The 18,219-nt window shown below is 39.9% G+C and overlaps 1 protein-coding gene across 2 annotated transcripts in view; it reads left to right on the top strand.

The window, feature by feature from the left end:
• The window catches only part of LOC131591946 (xylosyl- and glucuronyltransferase LARGE1), a 270,653-nt gene that overhangs the window by 117,918 nt on the left and 134,516 nt on the right, over window positions 1-18,219 (top strand). For both annotated transcript variants that reach the window (XM_058863082.1, XM_058863081.1), the window contains one exon: window positions 12,703-13,004. In XM_058863082.1, the coding sequence (XP_058719065.1) occupies window positions 12,703-13,004 (302 nt within the window). The remainder of the gene's footprint in view (window positions 1-12,702; window positions 13,005-18,219) is intronic.

Raw genomic sequence — 18,219 nt, 5'->3', positions numbered from 1 at the left:
AGATGGAGAGATACTTTGAGTGAAAATCTGTCAACAGAATAAAGGACAATTGTAAGATTGTAATCGATCTAGACACAATACAGTAATTTTTGTAAATGCCTCCACCTTCATCTTCCCTTTACTCCAACACAGAACTTACCATAGACATCAATTAGTTCATAGTACACATCAGTGTGGAAAGGCAGTGGCCATTGGCCCTGCATCCAGTCTACCTCACAAAAGCATCCTTAAAAATCCTACATTTTCTGTACTTACTAAAGAGGTCTCATACAGCATATTCTACTTTTGAGGGGAGCACCTGAAGGTAATGAAAACGTGGGAAACTAGAGATCTATTTGAGAAAAAAGAGAGGAAATGTTTACTTAAAAACATGCAAGTCCTGTCAATATTGAGCTCTACTGCTCTAATTGAGTAAAGCAACTTTATTTTATAATAGTAAATAAGCATGTCTGTAGGGCTTAACCTCAGTGGTGCCATACACAAGAGCAGGCATATTCTTTAGAAATCTAGTTTAGGATCCTAAGTGTACATTAAGATGTTTCTGTGTACCACAGCAGAAACGTGAATTAGTCTCAGATACCCCTCATCTGTTACAAGACAAACCCTTAGTAAGCAGAACAGCTAAGTCTTGCTCCCAACTTGCTGTTTTTAACCTTAATAAACTTTTGACTGTTAGAAAATGAAAAATCTCTTTGCTTGCTTCACAGGAAGCTCAGCAGGTTTGCGATGGGGCACAGGGGACATGGCCCACATTCTGACCTAAAACACTCCAGCACTGGGTGTATGTGTGGTGCAAGAGAAAAATGAGTAACACCACTGTGCTGTGCTGTGCATGCACATATCATGCAGTGTTAGACCTATGCTTGTTTTTATCAAGCACCATGTTTTGCCTTTTGCTTACTTGAAATAGGATTATGTTTCTGATATGCTGCCTTCACTTTTGTAACAAAACAAGAATATAATAAAAACTAGTAATTTCCTCATGAATTACAGGAAACTTAGGTCACTGACAGAAATTAAATCTCTGTCTACCTGATACAGCTGTCAGAAAAATCTGATAAAAAATCAGTTCTTACAAACTTACTTTATCTTTGTAGAAGGAGCCTTTCTAATACATTAAAGCTAAATACTTTTTAAAAGGTAAATGTTGAGTAAGTTAATGTAAAAAAGAGGTTCTGTATTACATGTCAATAGAGTCTGATCACCAAAAATATGTTGTAGCCCTGGGATAGAAATTTGGCCACACTGAAGCTAATTCTGAAAGCACTGTTGGCTTCTGTGAACAACTCTTTGCTATTTAATACAATTTTAACTTTTGCAAATAATCTAACTAGTTGCCCTTAGCTAATTTATGTAGTGTTGTTGTAGGGGTATTTCTTCTGCCATGAGTTATTTTTACATCTACTATTTTAAAATGATGTGTATTTCATTTCTGACGTCATAGCCATGACATGTAACCTACCATCTGTATCACTGCTGAGATGTTTCTTTCCTCTGAAAGTGTGTTAGCAATTTTGCTGTATATAGTACATGACGATCTGGTATGACATTTTTCTTCATGAGGAGGACAGGAAACTAACTCCTGAGTTATTTTATCTCTTGTCATAAGTGAAGATAAATGTCATAACACTGAACAGCCTTCATGTGTCCTGAATATGCAGATATTTGCATTTTCCCTTCACTTTTCTTTGGGACTGAAGTGGTTGAAATGACAGACGCAACAAATGAAGTGCTGAGAATGTGTAGGGAGAAAAGAAGTCTCAATACTGACAGATATTGATAACTTTTGCAGTGTTATGTCATCAGAGGAATAACACTGATGTCTTCTTGTATAATCTTCAGATACATTTATAAAGAGTAATCACTGATTTCAAAATTTGCTCTTTGCTACTTGGCTTTATGGATGTGTGCCCATATTTGTTGTTGGCTTGAGCTCTGTAAGATTTGAAGTTTTTTACAAATCTTGCTACTACTAAGGAAGAAATGCGCTGGTGCAGAATTTGGATTTTTTTTATTTATTTATCCTTGAACAATCCTTGATGCTTAGTGTTCAGTCTCCTTTTTCAGTAGCCTAAATCAAAATACCAGTACATGGTTCTCTGATGGCATCTCTATGCCGAGGGAGATTAAGGGATATAACAAGCTTTTGAGCAGGTTTCAGCATCACCAACCAGCCTGAACTAATACTGCAGCATTTCTGTGTATGTGCTGAAAGTCCATTTTTGAGATAGTGTGTAACACTGCTGCCAGGTGACTTCCAGCAAGGCACACAAATTTTACTAATTATTAAATTTTAAACTATTACTTAAAAGAGAGTGGCTTTCCGAGAGGCTGACCACCTGCATTGCCTTAGACCTCCCTTTTTAAACCCATCTCCCATGTTTAACTAAAGCCAAACATTTGGTTTACTTTTTCTTTACATTTTTTATCATCAAATAAATAGATCTTTTGCTTTACTATTCGTTGTTGTCCAATAAAAAAAACATTCAGATCTGTCAATAGTAAGCCTCCAATAGACTCAAACCAAAGTGATAGGATAACTACAAGGAGGGACAGGTAGTTTTGTTATAGATTCAATAAAAGTCTTCCCAATTCTTTTTCATGTTTCCTTGTCCCTAAAGGGAACTGTGCCTCTGAACTCCTTGGGTATTAAGCAGATCTGGGCATGCGTTGTCAGTCATGGAATTATGAAAACATGGAGAACTGAAGAGAAAAATGTAATCTACACATGGTGTGTGTTTATCTGTATTCTTGACACTGCAGTTAGTCAGGGGGCCATGGCTATTACTGATGACCAAGTATCACATTCATGAGAGTGAAATGAAATTCTGATCTGGAGGAAGTAAGATGAGAAAAAGCTTAACAGAGAATCACATAACAATACTGAATTTTCCTCCACATCTGGAGGTCACTGGGAACTAATGGACCAAATATGGAGTTACTGTGTGTCTTTTAAGGCGACCAGGCTACCTTGTCACAGACCAGTTGTTGCATGTTTTTTAGGTTGTAAAGAAGCTAAGGTAAATGTTTAGAGGAATGTGCAAAACTATTTTTTGTATTATTCTGGTTGACACAATTTTTTTCCTCTTGTGCAGGGTTAGGAATGTTTTCCACTGTAGTTTGTTGATGCCATTATGTGCAAGTGCATTTCTTCTGAATGGCTGGCCTGATGAGGGTGAGGAACGATATGCAAAGCAGTCTCTCTTTCCCAGGTTCCCCAAATCCAAGAGCTGTACAATCAGGAAATGCATTATAGCATCCATTGTTGCTTCAGCATGCTTTACATATGCAAATACTGCTCAGAAGTTTAACTTAATAATTATCAGCTGGAGCCTTTATTGATGAGCAGCTGAGGCTAATCATCAGCAGAATTGGAATTAACTGCTACTAGGCTTGTGTTGGGTGTGCTTGTCTCTAGCTTTTGGTTACTGTGGCAATTGTAGAAACATAGATATATATATATATTATCTAAGCTTATATGTACTTCTTGTACTTTCTCTCCTTTTAAAAAACATTGATGTATTTGATGTAAAAATGATGTATTTTAGGCTTTCCCCCTCCCTATCTCTTGCACAGTTTATTACTGAGCAGGAGCCAACATAGAATAGCTCCAGTCTTTTACATCCCACTGCCATGAATGATAGTCACAGTACTGTGTACAGCTGCAGTGACACATTTGGGCACATGCTTTTACCTCAGAGAGCTGTAATGGCTTGTTGGGGACATGGCTGCCTGCTGCTGATTATACAGTCTGCTATATCAGGGCCAGCAGTCAGTGAGTCAGTAAGTGTTAGCTTAACACAAAGCTCACACCTGAACAGAGAGGAATACCTGAGTGTAAGATATCCAGATGGCTAATGAAAAAGGAGATGCTGCTTCTTCATAGGAAATTTTCAGATTAACAAATCCCATTGTTTTCCCTCCCACTCCTGCTGTACACCAGGGAAATTCAGCTGGCTACAAATACCCTGCAGATATCATTCATATGCCTTTTCCTAAGTGTGCTTTATTATTCACATCACACTCCTACAGGCCCTCCACAGCTTCCCTTCTAATTATTCCCTGCTTGCCCATTCCTATGAATAACCGGTGGCATTCACCCACATTCTGCCATTTAAGGCGTTTAGTAGTCCATCCTACTATGAATTGGATTTGGCATTTTCCAGGAGGTGCCACAATTTATTTAAATTCATCCAGATTGAAACTCTAAAGGTTTATAATTGAGTTGCAGAAGGTTTCAGCTCCAGGGCACAGGCACCCCCCAGGCAGTGGTTTGTCTCTACCCCTGTAGTGGAGGTGGTAGAGAGGAATGCTTCAGGGCAGAGGCAACTGGGCTGGCTCAGACCAGCTTAAGCTGAGTTGGATGTGTTGCACTGCAGGAGGTGAGAAGCACTTTGACCCTCTGGGTCAGCTTAAGCTGTGGGAATGGTAACCTCTAACTGAACGGGGATTTATGTCTGTAACTGACCTAAAACGGCTCATTTATTTGTACCCCATGTGTATACTGCTAATTGTGATGAGGTTGTTTATGACAAAAAGTCACTGCTAGCCAGTCATTGCCTCTGTAGAGAAGTGTGTCTGCCAAAAATCCTATAGGCAACACCTCAGTCCCTGGCAGCATGTTCAGAGGACAGAAGGGGCACTGACCCTCTCGTCCTGTCACGGGATGCTCTACAGGAGACTTGCTGAGTGTTGTTGTAGGAGATTTCCCTGCAATACACCTACACATGTGAGTCTTTCTGGCTGTCACATTGGCAGTCTTGACCCGCCTGCAAAGCTTTTGAAAAGAAAGAGAATACCCCTCTACCTTTGGGGAGATGGAGCTTCCTTTTTTGCTCTTTCTCCCCCGCTTCCCAACTGCTGAAGAAGTGGTTTGCCAAAAAAATCAACATCTTTACAGGAGTGGGACTTGGAGAAAATAACAATTTGTCAAGAGCACAGATGGCTTATTTAGAATCTAATAGGTATTAAGACATTATTTTCCCCAGGCTTTACTCCTGATATTGATAATGTGTTATCTTTGCCAAGTTCCCCTCTTGATAACATGTTATCTTCGTCAAGCCAAGTCCCTGATAAAATCTTATTTTCCCTCAGTGCTCACTCTGATAAGATATTATTTTCTTACATCTCTGCTGCCAGTGGAAAGGAGGGAAATGTTATTTTTAGTCCTTTTCTTGAAGAGGCATATATATTGCAAAGGCAATGCAAAACAGGGAAAGAAGGAATGAGAAGAACAAGCAAAAAAAAGTTATTGTATTCTAGACAAGGAAATGAGCAAATATTTTAAGACTTATGGGCCCTTGTTTTGAACATGCTAATAAGCCAACATTCATAACTACTAATGAGCCAATATTTCTTTTGAAAAAGCAAACTATTTTAAAAAAGTAATCTCTGTTTCCAAGAAGGATGTTTATGTTTAGATTTTCTTTCCCTATTTTGTCCTGCATTCTGTTGCTTCATGCTTTTTCTTTACATGGTGTCTTTTACTGTTACCCATCCCTATTAAAGAATCCCTATCAGAATTGCATTTGCTCAGCCAGCAACAAACAATAAATAGCTCTCTGCAGTTCTGCAGCACGATGCACTGATGGTACAACCACAAACCCTTTCTGAAACACAACCCCTTCCTCATTTTGCTTGCAGAGCAAATGCAGCAATGCAGAGAAAGTTGTACTTGAACCACTCCATTTAGTTAATTTAAGAAGTGGAAGTTGTGTCATGAACAAGGCAGGGTACAACTTTGTAATTTATGAAGTCAAATTTGCCCTGAGGAATTGTTTCTGTCTGTATCACCGAGTTCATTACATGGTGATCATAAGACAAAGATATTGCAAGTGACTGCTAAGTACTTTTCCCCACATTTCCTGGATTTCCAGCTTGCAGACTCCTGCATCACAGAAATGTTGACCTTATGCCTGTTGCATATGTAGCTGTCCTCTGAAAAATTGTTGTGCAGAAAAGGTTGTTGAAAATTTGTTGAAAAACTGTAGCAGACCCATCTCAGCTGTGCCTGCGAAACTGGTATTTTCCGTGAACGTTAAGGATTCCAAAACTTCTTGCTTGACTTTAAAAGAGGGACTGATAGTACCACCTTTCCTTTAAATAACTTTGAAAAATATGTCACTGATCCCTGTCCTGTGTTAAAATACATAGTAATGAACATCATAGGCCAGTGAGTGAATAAATCAGTCTTTTCTTGATAAAAGGACGGGTATGTGTGGTCACAAACAGAATGATGAGCTGAAGCAACCTCATAAGTAGTTGTTATCCATCCTATGCACACAGTGATGCTGATATTCTTTGGAAATAAAGTGGTAATCATGCAGTTAATGAACCTGTCAGCAGACACAAGGGAATGACAGCAAAGATGGAACAGGAGACCATCATTCTCACATTTCCAAACTTCTAAGTGTTTGACTTCAGTGGATGCTTGACCCTGACTGGACATGAAGTGCCCACCAAGGCTGCTCTATCATTTTCCCTCTTCAGCTGCACAGGGAAGAGGAAATATAATGAAGGGCTCATGGGTCAAGACAAGAACAGAAAGAGGTCATTCACCAATTACTGTCACAGGCAAAATGGACTCAACTCAGGAAAATTAATTTTATTTATTACCAATCAAATGACAGTAGGGTAATGAGAAATAAAACTCAATCTAAAAAACCCACTTTATTTCCTACCTTCTTCCCAAATTAAATTTACTCCTGGTTTTCTCTCCTTTCTTTCCAGTAGCAGTGCAGGAAAACAGGGTATGGGGGCTGTGGTCAGTTCATCACAAGTGGTCTCCTTGTTCCTCAGTTTGGAGTCCCTCCTATGGGGGACAGTTCTCCACAAGCTGCTTCCAAGAGAGTCCTTCCCACAGGCTACAGTTCCTCATAAACTGCTGCAGCATAGTTCCCTCTCATGGAGTGCAGTCCTTCAGGAACACTGCTCCAGGGTGATGCACCTACACAGGGGTCACAAATCCCACCAGCAAGCCTGCTCCAGTGTGGGCTCCCCGACAGGGTTACAGCCTCCCTTGGGCATCCACTTGCTCTGGCATATGGCCCTCCACAAGGACCTGTGGACCTCCATGGACTGCAGGGGCACAGCTGCCTCACCAGTCTTGCCACAGCTGCAGGGAAGTCTTGGCTCTGGTTCCTAGAGCACCTCCCTTCTGCCAAAGTTGTTCCTCCTGTATTCTCATTCCTTTCCTCTCCTCTCTGGCTACAGTTGCTTCTGTGTAATTGCCCTTCTATGTGGCTGCCCCATAGGTGACCTCTGTTTCTGACCTGCTCAGCCTTGGCCAGCAGCAGGTCCATCTTGGAGCCATCCAGCATTGGCTCTCCAGGACATGGCAAAACCTCCAGGAGCTTCACACAGAGGCCACCCCTGGAGCTCCTCTGATGTCATAACCTGGCCAAGCAAACTCAATGCACTTTGCAAGTCTGGTTTTCTGTGGGTGAAGGTTTTTTGTATACGATACATTTAATTTCTGAATCCACTGATTGTAGAGGGCTATTTTGTTCAAGGAAAGGACACTGAGAAAGTCATTATCCTGTATATGAACAGCAGGCAATAACGTGATTCTTTAAGTAAGGCCGACCTGCAGTGGAATTGAATGGTTCGGGTTTGGGTTCAATAAACCATGTTAATGTGTTCTTAAGTACCCTTAACAGGAATTGAACACAAATTTAGTAGTTAAAGAACATGCTGAAGTTCCTAAGCGCAATTAGTATTGACTAAGTCCAAGCCTGATGGTTGATTGGCATCTCCAGTGCAAACAGTCTCTTCCAACTAAATAACATGTAATTTAACACGTGTTGTCCATGCCAAATCCTGAGAAGGACTTAATAGTGATGGGAGAGGTTCTTCTGTCAGAGCTGAGGAAACTTGTTTGGACTGTATGAAAAGGCTTGGTTGTTACTTCTTGTACTGTCTCTGTCAAGTGGACATTAACCTTCAGTGCACTTACTGTGACATCTTTCAGTGGTACAGCTTTCTACCTTAAGGTCCATGGGGTTCTCCACAGTGGTCATTGTGTGGGAAAAAATAATTGTGCAATGTACTTGAAATGATTTTGTGGCCTTATCAGGGGGAAAGTAATGAGTGTGGTTGCCTGCTGTCCCATTTCTTTCTGAAAAATGCTGGCTTTTGGTTAAAATTCTCATACTCCTAGTCTTCAGAGTGGGCACAGGTAATGTGAATTTTCAAGTGTTAACAAATGTGAAATGGAGGAACATCTAGTATATGTAGTCAGACTGAAGCACTGTCTCTGGGCAGCATAACTTCTTACCTAAGAAGCAGCTAGAGTTCATTGCCATTAGTTCATTTTAAAGGTGTTGCATGCAATTATGCGGTGGATGAGTAATAGCTGAAACATACAGAAACTTCTAGACCTTGTAAAAATGTCAAAGCACAAGTAGTTTGTGCTTTCTAGTAAATGAAATGTAAAAAGTTTTTAAAAACCCTCCCAAAACATGCTCCATAATTTTATGGGCCTCAGTTCCTAACACAGTTGTAAGCATTTTAGTTCAGATCAGGGCTGTCTGAAAAACTTGGAATGCTTGCTTCTGCACTTTCCTTCTCTGAATCAGAGAAAATTTTGCTTTCCTACGCTCAGCTTCTTTCTCCCTTACCCAGTTAACCCTTGGATAAATGTTCTTTTTTCTCTGTGGCTCTTTCCCCAGCAACTTTCCAATGCCACTGGGTCCTTTTCAGGACTGTCACCTCTCCCAAGTCTGGTAATTACAAAACAAGGAACTTGGCTTTAATGCCTGTCCTTGAAGTTCTGTGTGTAAGGAAGAAAATGCTGCTAGTTCAGTCCTTCTCCTTTCAAATGAATTATGCTGCATTGCTTTCTGCTGCTTTACGTAAGCACCCTGCTTAAGTAAATATTAATAAAATCTGTTGCCTTAAATCCTTTAATTTCATTTATGCAGAAGCATTGAATAATCCATAGAATTCATAACTTAAATCTTGTCGAGTTTTCTGAATTGTTGGACCTAGTGTGATGATAAGTCATTGACTACTGTCAACCATGAAATAATTATTCTGCTTTGTGTTTGGGTTTTGTTTTGTGGACATCAGTATTTTGCAGGTCTTTGTAGATACAGTTGCATTAGCACAAGTCTGAAGTAAAAGGCTTGACACAGGGAAAAAAATTAAACCTGAAACTTCCAAAGTTCAAAAACAGAGCAATAACCTCAAATGAAGAATAAAAAATAATAGCTTTATTATTATAGATTACACCATTCAAAAGTGTACTACTTGCTTCAGAGCACAGTAATGTTCCTTGTAGTGCTCCCTGGGAGATCTTCAGTCCCAAAGTCACACAAGACCTCGTTATGTTATTTTATTTTGATTTAGATTAGATAAAAAGTGCCCAGACACCAGTTCAGAGCGCTCTGCCAGTTACTATAAACTATAAAATTCAAGTGCAGTGCAATCAGTTTAACTCTTCTAGCAAGCAACACATCCAGTCAAACATCAGTGGTCCCTAACATTAATCCACTTACTCCTCAGTGGTGAGATGAAACACACAGAACTAAATCAAATAGTATCTTGCTACCAGCCTTGCCAGCCTCAAATGTGCAAAAATTATGAATTACACTATCTCTGAATTTATGAAAAAAATTACTTTATCTCTGAGTATTAAGATCAAACTTTGTTCACTTTTGGTTTTATACTTTTATTTCACCTGGGTCCTGGAATTGTCACATTGTCATTTGCAGCAGAGAGCTAGGACGTGCAAATATACCAAGTGCATGATGATACACCTGAGAATAGTGAGCAGCATTAGTAACAAACCATGACTTGTCCAGCTGTATGAACCCTAAAGAGATCATTCCAGAAAACATCTTTGACTTAGCACATTTTAACAAAACAGATAATTTCTCTAGTAAACCAGTGCATTTCAATGAGTAGTACATTTCAGATGAAGAGGCTAGCTAGTTTAATTGAGAGGATTTCCTTACTCCTTTAACATACCAGCAGAAATATTTACTACTGAGAGAACAGTAGTGGAATTACTGGCATTTAAAGCCAAAACTGCATAAACACTGAGTTGGTCTCATTAGCTGCTGCAGCTTCAGTCTGAGGCAGTGGGGTGATATTTTCTTTCAGTCCCTTTCTCAGACTATGCTGTTTCTTCTAAATTCTGTGTAGAAACAGTTGAACTTTTCTGATCAGTATACCTACAGTTGTTCAGATGTACAAAACGATATCCTTTTCTAAAAGATAAAAAAACCTGTTTAAGTTTTAATTTTGGGAAAGCAGCATTTATGACATATTGATTTATGTCCACAGAATAAGTAAAGATATGTTTCATTTTTTACCATATTTTGAAATTTTGATGACTGCTGTTCTGAGAGTTACTTCTATATCTTGCTGCCTTTTCTGGTAATTATTTGAAACTAGCAGAATTCAGTGACGAAGACAGAAAGTGATGAGTTAACATCTGTGTCAGCTGGATATTCAACAAGTGAGGAGTTAAGATGGCCAGTGAAGTCTTTGGCTGGATTTACAGTGTAATTGTATGGCTGATGATAATGCAGGTTGGTTGTTCTGTGGGTGAGCAAAGGTGCTGTTTTTCTTTCTATCTGAAAGTGTCTACACAATACACTCTTGCTGTCTAGTAACAGGGATGCAATAGAATCACAACCAAATGAGTCTTCATTTTCTTAGCTTCAATATCAGTAGCTGAGAAATAACACAGCTTCAGTTCCAGGCCCTCCAAGCTTGGTGGAGAAAGATGACTCAATATTCTGTTGCATGTTCAATGGTAGCACAGGTCTGTCCTTTATGTTGACATGCATCTATTGTTGCGTCCATTATTTTCAGACTTTTCAAATATCTCATTTAAGTTTTAATAACTATTTGCTGGATCATTCATGTTTCAATATGTCAGTGGCCAAACTCCAGAATTTGTCTCGAGACATTTTTCAGTCTCAGATTTATCCATAACCTTTTCTATTGATTAAAATAATAAATTACAAATTTTTTGTAGGAGATAGCCTGCAAGAAAATGCAAGATATTCTATCCAAATTATGATAAAAATCAAGATAATGATTCATATGCATAACATGGAAGTGTGTATACCTGTATAACTCAACAATGTAAATTAGAATTGAGGGTTTGATTTCCATACCTGTTTTTTTCATGAAGTCAGTTTAGAGGACTGCTCATGATTTATGTAAATGTGAAACAATGAAAAAGAGCAAGCAATGAACAGGTCTTTATAGCAAGGAGTTAGTTTTGAGTCTGTAGGTGAAAAATGTACTTGCTAGGGAGAACTTTTAAGCAATAATTGCATGATTTCCATTTTATAAACCATTCAGGCTGGTATTTGATAAAACCAGTGGGACTCTGCACTGGAAAAGTCATTAAGTAGCAAACATGTCCCTTTACTTGGCACTGATGAGGTCACACCTTGAATCCTGTGTTCAGTTCTGGACACTGAGATGCTGGAGCATGTCCAGAGAAGAGCTGTGAAGGTGGGGAAAGATCTGGAGCACAAGTCCCATGAGGAGCAGCTGAGGGAGCTGGGAGGGTTTATCCTGGAGAAATGGAGGCTCAGGGGAGACCTACTGCTTGCTAAAACTGCCTGAAAGGAGAGTGTAGCCTGGTGAGTGTTGTCCTCTTCTTACAGGCAACAAGTGACAGGATGAGATTAAATGACTTCAAGTTGTGCCACAGGAAATTTTGTTGAATATTAGGAAAAATGACTTAATGGCAAAGGTGGTCAGGCATTGGAATAGGCTGTTCAGGCAAATGGTATAATCACAATCCCTGGAAGTGTTCAAAAAACATGGATGTGGATAGGGACATGGTTTAATGGTGAACATGTTGGTGCTCGACTAACAGTTGGACTAAATGACCTTAGAGGTTTTTTTTCAACCTTACAATTATATAATTCTGTTATTTAATACATGCATGTAGAAAGTTATATCAGAGAAATACTTCAGTATAAGGTACTCACATATCATTGCTGCAAAGGCATTTTTTGCTAATTATGACACTGTAGATAACTCTCATTGTCTTTTGCTTCACCTCAATTTGATTTTGATTGAACATTTTTGAGCAGTTTCAGTTGAAAGTGTTGAATTGAACCTTTTTTACTTTTTTTCAGAATTCCACTGACTCTTTTTAAGCCAAAATACTTTCCAGAATTTGGCCCACATATGTATTGAACATTTCTGTCCTGAACCTCTTATTTCTCAGCAAGCACATAATACTATGTTGCTGAATAGAACCCATCTGTTCCTCACATGTGAATCAGCTGGGGCTACTGTTAGGCACAAAATGTTTGCCAAAATGCTGTCATTTGACTGTGGAGGAAGTGGGAATAGGAAAACTATTTCATCTTGCATACATTTCGAAAATATATTTAACTGTATATTAATTGTCTTCGAATTAAATCCTCATGTTCTTGACTGTCTTCCCAGACTAGAGACTGGCAGGCAGCCCTACGAGAACAAAGAAACGCATGCTTATCTTTTGGTGAGGTTTAAAAATTAGTAGGAGCTGTAGCTCGTAGAGTTCAGCGTTTGTCCGAGTTTACCCTGTTTTAGTGAGTTTACTTAAGCACGGTCTGGAAGTGCCAAGTCTGCGTAAAACACGGCTGTGTTTGAAGCGCATCTCTGCCTCACAACACGGACACTAAAGGAGGGTGCAGCTTCTGGTGTGTTCTGACAGAAGTGCTCTGTTTCCTTGTGGTGCAGATGGGAAGCCGGTGTCGCTGTCCCCGCTGGAGTCACAGCCCCACAGCCCTCGGTACACGGCGTCGAGCCAGCGGGAGCGTGAGAGCCTGGAGGTGCGCGTGCGGGAGGTGGAGGAAGAGAACCGCGTGCTGCGCAAGCAGCTCAGCCTGGCACAGGGCCGAGGCCCAGCGCACCACCGCGCCAACCACTCCAAAACATACTCCATGGAAGAGGGCACGGGCGACAGCGAGAGCCTGCGGGCTGGCATCGTGGCGGGGAACAGCTCCGAGTGCGGCCAGCAGCCGGTGGTGGAAAAGTGTGAGGTAAATACACCAAAGGAACCCGCCAGAAACAAAGCTTGGTAGATGTGATCCTTTAAGGACATTGCAAACCCCTGTCTCCTTCCTCTGAAACCTTTTCCTCCAAAACCAGCCTCTTAAAGGCCTGCTGCGTGCAGCTTTTCAGATAATTTTTTTTATCATGCTTTTTAAAAAAATCTTTAACATGTTTAATCATCAAAATATCTTCTGACTTATTATTTCAGCTTTTTGTCTTTTTCGTTCTTGTGTCCCCAAACCTGATATAAAAATCAAAGCCATGTTTCTAGCTGACTTCACTGCATCTCTGCTGACAAAAACCTGTGGCAAACTGACCCTTGTATTTTAAATAATAATGACTCCAGAGTCCTTAGAAAAGCCTCAGTTCTTTGTTTCTGTGCCTATATTGAAGCAGTTCAGGGTTTATGATTAATTAAATTGCGGCTCATGGATCCAGCCTGTGCTTCTGACTCACTTTCAGGAGTGTATCTGGACGTTAGTGTGGGAGCAGGTGCTTTGTGTGAGCCGTGCACAAGCGGTGTGCTTGGCTGCAGGGAACAGGTGATCTGCTTCTAAGACAGTTTTGGTGTGGCTGGTTTGGTTTGGTTTTCCCCATTTTATGTCAGTACTTCTGTGGATGTCATCCAGATACTTAGTTGTCAGATGTCTGAATGATAACAAGTACAAATATGGATAGATCCAAACCAGAAAGTCTCACTTAAAAGCCTTGTGCCAATCCCAGCTGATAAAGTTATCAAAAATAATTTCCTCGATTTATTTCTACAGAGAGGGTAATACCATATCACCTTTCATCTTTCTTGCTGCCACTTGGAAGATAAAAGTTGAAAGAAAATTAGTGCGAGAGGAAAAAGAAATCCTAATTATCTCTTCAGATAAATTCTATCCAATGGGAAGATACAAAATACGGTTTGAAAATGAATTACTGCTTTCCAGTTGGATATCTTTGTCCATCAGTGTAGAAAAAATGAAGCAACATTATTGTAAGGAGAGGGAGAAGGAGGTTTTTGTTTTTCATTTTCCCTCCTCCAGATAACAAGGGTCTGATTTTCCTCACTGTGAGATTTTTTGTCATTTCTTTTAATCAGACCATCAATCAGCAAACCTCACTTTCCCCTTATTATTATATCAAGGAGTGATGAGCTGCATCTCAGTTCTTGGCTGTTCAATGTACCAACCAATCTAGGACACAAAAATAGTAGCTTAAAGTAGGGATAGCTTAAGTGGCCTTACAGTTTATAATATGTTTTGCCAATAAGTTTACTTGCTCAGTGGGGTTTAGCACTCTGCTGGAGGCAATGCTTATATAAAATATGAAATCTCACGTTATTTGCCATTCCCCTATCTCACCACACACTATTTTGATCTCAAAATAACTTCTTACTCTTTTCTTGAGGAATTCACTCAATAACTCGGCTACAGCAATGGAAGTTAAGATTAAACTTCCCTATTATAAGATTTATCATAATTTATCCTGTTAGTGTAGATTCTTGTCCTGTGTTTGTGTGAGGGGCATCTTGATGCCTTTCATTCTCTGTTTTTTTTTTCTGTTTCATATGTGTAAACAGAATTTTTTTAGCTTCTGACCCTGGAATATATCACAGTAAGAATCGACAAATTGGGTAGTGGGAAACAAGGGTTCTTAAGACTTGCTCTGGGGGAGACTAAGAGTGTTAGGAATAGGTTGTTCATTTCATTGAGTCTGTTCTTAGAGATTACTGGTGATAACATTTCACAGTCTAATTTGGGATATAGTCTTTAATAGCGATTAAAATGTTTGAAAATGCAGTTACAATGAATGAACATTAAATCTCTGATAAAGCATAATCTATGTGATATTAATTGTGATCTATATCAAATAGCTGTGGGTTTGTTGCATTCCAGCCACAGCTTCCTACTTTGTTGCATCACAGGAGAGCTCTTCTGATATTGTAAAATGGACCAGCTCAGGCTTCTCCCTGCAGTGAACAGATGCCTGTCATGCCTTCCCAGTAGTAGACAATTTGAACACAAACCTTGGAAGTAAAAGTAAGCATAGTTCTTACACAGATGTCAGCACTAACAACAGGCTTCAGAAGGAGAGCGTAATGCCAGTGAAAGCTAACAAAATTGTGTGCCTCTTTCTTACAGTGTTATTCCAATATCTTTCCCGCTTGTGCCTCCCTAAACCAAGCATTTACTTGAATTAAGTCTGCATTTATAAATATTTTTGAAATAACTAATATATTAGGAAATTGATAATTAGCAGTATAGCATTTAGTGATGTAGCAAGATACTTTAACATCTGAAGCATTTTTAGAGGCATATCTGTATTGTTCTTGTTCTCAACAGTGTTGTTCAATAAGGTTAAGTGTGTAGTGCTCCACAGATCCTCAGCAACATCAGCAGTGTAACACATGTAAAGCAGATGTTATCTGCCTCTGGAAAAAAAACCAAAAACAACCCTGGAAACAAACACAAGCATTTTGTTATATACTTGTAATATCTCTTAATCACATTCAGCAATTACTTATGAAGGATTAAATATCCACAGTGAAAGCCTACTGGAAAATTACTGAGGTATGAAATGGCTTACCAAAGATTATTTTTAACTATAAGGACTAATACGGGTTTTTAAAACTCATTATTTCATCATTCCAAAAAGTAGCCCAAGGAGGAAAAATTATTACATATGCTTATCTAGGCACTGTGTATTCCTCATCAGTACGGATCTAAGGCGCAGTTCTTTGTGTAGTTTTGGATATTTTCTTCACATTAATATTATCCCAGACCATGAAATAACTGCATTTAGAAACAGTTTCTCCTGGTCTGTGGTGGCTGAAGTAAGTGCAGAATTTCTGTACTATGGTAGCATGCACCTTGGTGTGACTTAAACTCCCTTTCCTGAAGAAGCTTAGCTTCCTAAACTGCCTTGAAGCACCTAGATCTGAGTGCTTCCTAAACTATTTACAATTAAACATAGTTCAGTTGGTATCCCTGATCCTCAGCCTGTAGGGAGAATGTTGTCATGAACTTCCACAGTGTTTTGATTGCCTGTTCATATCTCTGTACAAACAGAGGAAGAATTAATTGACTCTGGAAAGCAGGTGTATTGTCATATCGTTTGTTGCTGCAATGAGTTACATTTTCCAGGAGCATCTCCAGTGAATAACCTGAGTCCAGACTCTTGCAGCAAGTGGTAAAAATATCCATCACTCACTTTAAAGAGAGCATTGTAGGAGGATGGACAGTTTGAATGCTCAAACTGAATATCTAGGCTAGAGTGTGACTAGTATTATCCAAAACTACCATGGAATGCCAACAGTAGAGGGGCAAGTGTAGCATGCGGAGTCTTTGTGTGAGAAGTTTGGTGGGACATGTTGAGCCAAACAGGCAGGCTGACACTTGTAATGGAAGTTGGAGCATTCTTTGGTCATGTGGCTTTAGTCCTTGGTGTTAGATGCAGTCATTGAGTCTGGAGGTTGTGTGAATCACAGTGACCAGTTGTGGTGGGATTTGGGATATGCTCTTCCAGCCATCTGGAGATGGAAAAAAGTAGTTTGAGAGAGGTGACAATTTTCAAAATCTGAGAGGTGATGCTTACAGTAGTATGCTCAGGAGGGTGCAAGTTCTTTCAAATGCTGATTTCAGCCATATCTTGCCAGAATCTGGGTACAGCCAGCTGCTCTCAATCCAAACATGCATTTGGAACAAGCATGGAGAAAACTGGAAAAAATGGTTTTCCCCTTGGGATGCAAACATCTGCAGACAGTTCAGGTTTATTACTTCATTTTGGCTTATCTGGTTTTCCACTGTCTTTGTTTAACAGTTAAACAATGAGAGAGAGAGAGAGAGAGGAAAGTGAATCGGGGAAAGGAGAGGAATAGACTGTCTTGCAGCATGCTGCAGGAAAAAAAAAAAAAAACTTGGAAAGAAAAGGTCTTGATTTCTGTTCTCTTTGAGGATTATTGCTCTTTTGTTTAACTGATTGCAGGCAGGAATAGAAGTGATATGTAATATCAAGCACCACAGAGAGCCTGAGCAGAAGGTACACGGATGCCTGTGTCTCTGAGCTGGAAAAGAGCATTCAGAAGAGTAAAAAGTGCTGCTCTCACTGTGTCCTGGCTGAAGCAGCATCCAAGGCAACAGCAGCTACTAGAAGACAGCGAGGAATGCATGCTTTCAATTCTGAAACAAACTGATCTAGTAAAAGGAGAACAGATGTGGGCAGGCACTTGACTGAATAAATTCTGATTTGGAGGGCAGTTGTAAGGTAGAGAAGGTGGCTTTGAGGAGAGCTTTTCTGGCAAGTGTAGATAGTATAAAACAATGTTGACAGTATATGACAGTGCTATTCTGTGAAAACCCCTAAAATGTTTGTCTCTGGTCTAGTGCCTTCAGTGAAATGTTTAAAGCAAGGGTGAAACTGTTCTCAGTTAACTTGATTTTAATTGGCACTGAGGGGAGGTGTCTTAGGTCTTCCAAAAGCCTGAGAAGGACCAGGTGACAATCAGGGAGGAGGCAGTATGTGTAGGATCAGGAATCAGTGCACCCATGGCAGCCCATGCTGATGATACAGGACAGATTCCTGCTGCAATAACAGTCATTAATAAGAAGCCTCTGCTCTCCCCTCTTATCACAGGAGAGAAACACAATCAATTTTTGCCAAGTGTTGAGCATGCTGGGCTCCCATTGACTTTAACATAATTTTAAAGGGCTAATGCCTCACAGAGCTGTGGCCAAAATGTACTGCAATATCTTTTCTTTCTCACATCTCTCTGTACAGACAGTTGTCTTATTAATTCAAGTCCTCTTAAAACATCAGATCTTAAATATGCCTGAGCTTGGGAAGCACGGTAGGGCTGGAGGCAGCTGGGATGTTCATGTGGATGTGCTACAGTGGCACAGCCACTTGGCAGTTGTATGATTCAAACTGAGTCTTGAACCAGGCAATCTTAATGGATGGGGCTGTGGGCTCTTCAGATGTGCCCAACACATGGCACTTCTTCTGTAAATGTGCTTCTGTTACAAGCCAGGCTTTGGGAATCTGTGACTATGTGAGGAGGCAGAATTCCTCATTTGTTCTCAGCATAGTGGGCATTCTGTGGAAAATGAGAGCTGTGCATGTGAGAAACCAGCTAACCAAGCTTCAAATGGAAGCCAAATGAGGCTTCCCTGCAGTTTCACAGCTGTGTCCCCAATGGCAGCTTTGTGCTGACAGCAT

The sequence above is a fragment of the Poecile atricapillus genome, chromosome W, assembly GCF_030490865.1.
Source record: "Poecile atricapillus isolate bPoeAtr1 chromosome W, bPoeAtr1.hap1, whole genome shotgun sequence".
NCBI classification, from domain to species: domain Eukaryota; kingdom Metazoa; phylum Chordata; class Aves; order Passeriformes; family Paridae; genus Poecile; species Poecile atricapillus.
The sequence above is the reverse complement of the archived record's forward strand: the minus strand, read 5'-3'. Positions and strand labels throughout refer to the sequence as shown.